Genomic DNA, 5,391 nt, shown 5'->3' on the forward strand with positions numbered 1-5,391 from the left:
ATAATATTTATAGTTATATCTTTAAATTAATTTATTATAAAAATATATTTTAAAATTAATCTAATAATATTTATTTGGTATCATAAATATGAATATTTTTTTTATCTATAATTGATCAAACTTAAAGTACAGAATATGACACACGCTAGAGTTGTATTCTTTCGAAAGGGAGAGAGTACTGTTACTACTGCTACGCTACAATCCAGTAGCGTCGTGGGCACTGCATCAACTGTGGACGGTAAAAAGGACAATGCCCTGTGTAGACCAGTAGGCAATGTGCAGGGATTAGGAAAGAATACAATTTAGCTCTACATAAAGTTAATATTATATGGAAATAAATATCATTATTTATAATACGTAATAACTATATATTATGAAAACATATTTCACCACAAAACTAATCATACTTATTTGGTATGATACATATCGATTTAGTTAAACTAGAAAATCGATTTGGTTAAAGTGTTAAACTAGAAAAATTGACTAGGTACTGTCTAGAATTGTACTGTTACTTTATATAGGAGAGGCCCTTTATATAGGAGAGGGCGTGGGCAAATAGCATGGGCTCAGGTGTGGCTGTGCCGCCGAAGCATTCATCACCCTTTTCATTTTTGAGCTGGAATATTCTGTCTTCTGCTCGCTTGATTTATAAGCTGTATTTTTTCAGTCAATAAATAATATTTTTTTCTTACGATAAATCAGCTAACAGCATTTTCAACTATAACTTATCAGCCTAGCGAACGGGACAAGCTATACTGTAGTAGTACAACCTGTTCCTCGGGTGATAATGCCTGCATACAGTATGTTAAATGACGTTTAAACGCGCATCTCTAGTGCAGTGGTCGTTATATTTTTACGTTTCAGTTGTATGCACTCCAGTATCTATGGCATAACTGTTTGATTGTTTTGTTCTTTCATGAAAGGAGCAATTTTGTTCTGAAAATGCTGAAAAATTGGGAGCCAAAGTGTTTTTGTTTTGCATCAGGATTACACACTAATCGATTCAGATTTAAGTCTAACCTCTAACCTCAAAGGCTAAGGCCTCCCCCAACACGTCTACACTAGCCGTCCAATGTTCAGCTACATGGTAGGGTACTAGGGTGAATCAGAATGGCCCAACATAGACATTTTATATCTCGAGCTGTTTAGGCCGATGTACATCACAAACAGTAGCGACCTGTTCCAGCCTGTTCGGCTTATACGATCGACGGTATTTTCTCTCATACCAAACCAACCAACAGTACTTCTGGCTTATAATTCAAACGATCGAAATGAACAGGCTATTTCATTTCCGGGCGAAAAGCCTCCGGCATCACTTTCAATCAGGCAATCAGCAAGTATCCGCTTTCAATCAACCAGAAATGGTCGAAGCAAGCGCCAGATGGTAGTTTCATCTAGAACTCTTGCCCATCCCTTTCATCATCAAAATTTTCTTGTCAGATTAAAACATGGCGTAACATACCTTTCAGAGGTGAACCTCATGGGGAAAGGATACCAATAATTTCCTCCAGTGAAGTTGCGTCAGAAGCTGGACTCTGGCGTCCCGTTCAGTCGACGAACGTTTTTTTTCTCATAATAAATTAGCCAATGCTATTCTCAGTTATGGTTTATCAGTGAAACGAACGGGACACGAACGGGACGATAATATATTCCAGAGAAAAGGAGCTGAAGACAACAGATGATATGCAAACTTTCTCCATTAACCACCTGACACGTGGGGTGTGCACTGACAGGAACAGAAATCTCATCGCGTCGCCATCAACGTAGAAACGACAGATCTCGACACGAGTAGGGATCATTGCCAATGCGGAGACAAAATCAGGTGTTAATGCCTCGTTTAGATCCAGGGTAAATTTTTAGGGTGTCGTATCGAATATTACATGTATGTGTCGTATGAGGTGTTCCAATACTAATAAAAAAATAAATTACAAACCACGAGACAAATTTATTAAACCTAATTAATCCGTCATTGTCCCATGCGTTATTATAGCACAACATTATCAAATCATAGACTAATTAGGCTTAAAAGATTCATCTCGTAAAGTAGTCGCAATCTATGCAATTAGCTATTTTTATAGTCTATATTTAATACTTCATGCATGTGTCCAAATATTTGATGGGATAGGGTGTAAAGTTTTGGGATGAACTAAACAAGGCCTAACTTGTATCATTAGATATTTTCCCCCCTTAATATATTTGTTGCTATGTACAAAGGTCACAGACTCACAATTGTAGCTGGGGCGGCATTATATTTTTAGCACTAGTTAAGCTTTTCTCTCTTTTTTTTTGAAAGAAATACATCAATAGTTAGTGCACCACAATAGTGCAGGAGAGCCTTTAGTCTTGAGCTGATGGTTGATGCATGGTTATGTACAGTGTATCATTGCACTTTCCTGAAGAACAGTAGCAGCAAACAGTTGTTGAGCACAGTTTGAATTTCCCAGTCAGTTACCACATTCTTCATGTTAATTTTCCTCTCTAAACTTGATATAAGTATACACACAAATGAAGAAACCAGATCGGTACCCAGGTTGAATCATTTTGGTAAGCCAGAAGACGGTTCAGAGACAGAAAGCTCGGTTTCCAACTTTTTACTGATCTCTTGCTCCTGCTGTGTCCTGAGATAACCCTGTGCTGTAGAAGTAACTATCTGGATAATGAAGTTTACAACCATGAGCCACACCAGGGTATTCCAGACCAAAGAGAATGACAGATTCCACTTCTTTCCCTAAACATGGATTAAGCAATATGAACATTTTCAAACAATGTAAGGGCAACGAAGATGACGACAAGATAGTAAAATAGGCAGAGTAAATCACTGGAGCTTCAGTGTTATATCAGCATTTTTTTTTGGTCTGAACCGATGTCAGCACCAGAACTGTCCCCCAGATCAGGTGCTTAATTTTATAACCACTTACTGCACACATTTCCATGGTGTGATATTCTAGGCTGAAACTTTGTTCCCTTATCTAAAAAAAAATATATTTACATGGCCAATGGTAAAATATCGAAACATAACTACCGTCCTAAGGACTACCGTCAGATCACTTTACAGTGGGCAAGTCAAGCATATGGCTGCAATAAATTTCGGGTTTTTGTAACTGAAGTCGAGTGGAATTCATACCTTAACAGAACTAGAAGCTGATGCAGCAACATGAGCTGATAAAAACTTATTTTTGGCCATCTTCAGCTTGGAAACTAAAGATGGAAGGACAGATGCCACTCCAGGAACATTGCTACATGCCCATATAAGCCTTTTCTCCACCAAATCAAGAAGTTGGTTATTGCAGAGAGTAATCACCAATGTAGTCTACATAAGTGATTTGTAAATGATAGTCAGTTGGATTAACGGAGATGAGAAGAAATCTGCATGATACTATGACTACAATTCACAGCAGAATGCAAATATATGAATTGCACCAAGAAGTTTGACGAACCTGGATACAAACTTTAACAATAGCCTTTCCAATCAAAGTTGCTAGAAAAAACTTCCAGAAAGGGACGTTGAATTGTCCACACAACATACCGGCAAGATCAAATAGAGGGTTTGGCACCTGACAGAAGAAATAGTTATACAGTTTCTCCATGTCATACATCCCATAAGGAAAGGAATAATATATGTCAATAAGTATAAGACTTCGGTGAGACCAAAAAATTCAAAAGATTTAACAATAAGTCAAGCAAATGTCTAAGTTTTAAAATGTTTCCTTTGTCAGCAAAGAGTGAATGTGAGTTTCTTCAATGATTTAAATGGGCCTTCACCTTATTACAGCCTAAATTGGCAAGGTGCTACAAGGCAAGTCAGCAAAAGTAGGGTAAAAATGCAACATACTAAAATATGACTTGAACAAACAAATTTTAAATGTTAACAGAATGATACTAACCGAAGCAAGTAGCAATATTAGAGTGAAGCTTAAATGCTGTGATTGAGACATGAGCCATCGTTTGGCCTGACATAAAGTTGATGATAGAAAACCTTCTGAAATGGAAGCATCCAAATCTTCTAACCCATCAATTACACGGCCTGACATGCTAGCTGTGGTTCATTATTTAAAAGGAGTCAGCAACATAACACATACTTAGAAAAAAACGGGCTTACTGCATCATTCAAGTTGATGCCTTTAACCAATGGCACAATCTTGTAAGGTACATTTGATCCTAAATTTAACTTAATATGATGGATTGTTGTGCTTAACTTGTAAGCGAGGTAACCCTGCTGGCGGGAGAGCTGTAAAACTCTTTGGACAGAACAAGCTCACTATTCCTTTGATACCTATATAAGCCCCATGGGTCATAAATGATTTCAATTTCTTAGTAGAAGGGGGACTTAGCCTGTGATATAAGCTAATAAGATGGTTACCATTTTCATGTATATGTATAACAATATGAAGACATCATTGTTTATATCTACAAAACTAGAAGGAGACAAGGAAAAAAAGTATTTAATGAAAAATGCTGCATTCTCTTGTGCATGTCTTATTTTTTTTCTTGAAAACATAACTTATATTTGTTTCTTTAGTTAAAGAACCAGCAGACTTTGTTTATAATGGCTGTGGATCGCTGTTATTAGGCATTTTGTTTTCTTTTTACTGCCTTTGCACCTATTCTAATAAGGACCGGCTGAAGCATCTCACAATTTGGAGGCTGGGATATTTCTATTCCATCATCTAAAAAGAACAAGCAGACTCTTACATAATTTTAGTTTGCTACTCTGGCCAGGAAATCCTAGCACAAGTATGCTTCAATGAAAGGTGGTATTATTATCATTAAAATAGGCAGGAGGTAGAATTGTATTTTTTTAGCCCTTTGACAACTGATGAGGCAATGATTCAAAGTGGAAGAGGTGGATCAAGTGGACAAGCAAGAGAAAACAGCTGTAATAATCAAGTAAATTATGCTATAGTTAGTACGCAGAGCAGTATGAACAAAACCTGCTCTTGAGAGAAAATATGGAGGAAGCTCTCCAAGTGCAGTTCCAATGCCCCAAAGAACAGCTTCGAGACAAACTTCTTGCAGTATTTTGCTGAATGGAATTGTTTCATGATAAATTGGGGGTCCAAACTGCAGACAGTCTTTCTCCAACCAGGATGGGCTCCTTTTAAGGAGAATAGTGTCATAGGGAGCACTTTTTAAATCAACCCTACCGCACTGAACCGCTTTGATAGTAAACAGGGCTACATGGGGACCTAAATACATTATGAAAGTGTGCAAACCAGAACCTGCAAGATAAGTACAGTGTAAACAGAAACTCTTGTTATATTTAAATCAACTAATTAAACTCCTAATGCACAATTTCACCACATCTGAAACTATTTGTAGTTACCTAATCCAATCGATGAAGCAACCCCTAGTATGATCCACCACAATCCAAACCTGACATACCAAAGTAGC

At 37.2% G+C, this 5,391-nt stretch overlaps 1 protein-coding gene across 1 annotated transcript; it reads right to left on the minus strand.

Moving 5' to 3' along the window:
• Positions 1 to 2,153: 2,153 nt before the first annotated feature.
• Positions 2,154 to 5,385, minus strand: LOC136547004 (vacuole membrane protein KMS1-like). Its single transcript, XM_066538971.1, has 6 exons — positions 5,324 to 5,385; positions 4,932 to 5,219; positions 3,885 to 4,036; positions 3,438 to 3,554; positions 3,125 to 3,310; positions 2,154 to 2,728 (listed from the first exon to the last, which is right to left on the minus strand). The coding sequence occupies exons 2-6, from the start codon at positions 5,194 to 5,196 to the stop codon at positions 2,537 to 2,539; spliced, it is 912 nt and encodes a 303-aa protein (XP_066395068.1). The 5' UTR covers positions 5,197 to 5,219; positions 5,324 to 5,385; the 3' UTR covers positions 2,154 to 2,536.
• Positions 5,386 to 5,391: the final 6 nt, after the last annotated feature.

Source organism: Miscanthus floridulus, chromosome 3 (genome assembly GCF_019320115.1).
Source record: "Miscanthus floridulus cultivar M001 chromosome 3, ASM1932011v1, whole genome shotgun sequence".
NCBI classification, from domain to species: Eukaryota; Viridiplantae; Streptophyta; class Magnoliopsida; order Poales; family Poaceae; genus Miscanthus; species Miscanthus floridulus.

Excerpts from the sequence above, each read along its gene's own strand:
- LOC136547004 (XM_066538971.1), bottom strand. The coding sequence starts at position 5,196 with ATGTATTTAGGTCCCCATGTAGCCCTGTTTACTATCAAAGCGGTTCAG. Across the intron at positions 3,555-3,884 it reads TAATATTGCTACTTGCTTCG|GTGCCAAACCCTCTATTTGA; the intron begins GTTAGTATCATT and ends TTCTTCTGTCAG. Across the intron at positions 3,311-3,437 it reads TTGTTAAAGTTTGTATCCAG|ACTACATTGGTGATTACTCT; the intron begins GTTCGTCAAACT and ends TCACTTATGTAG.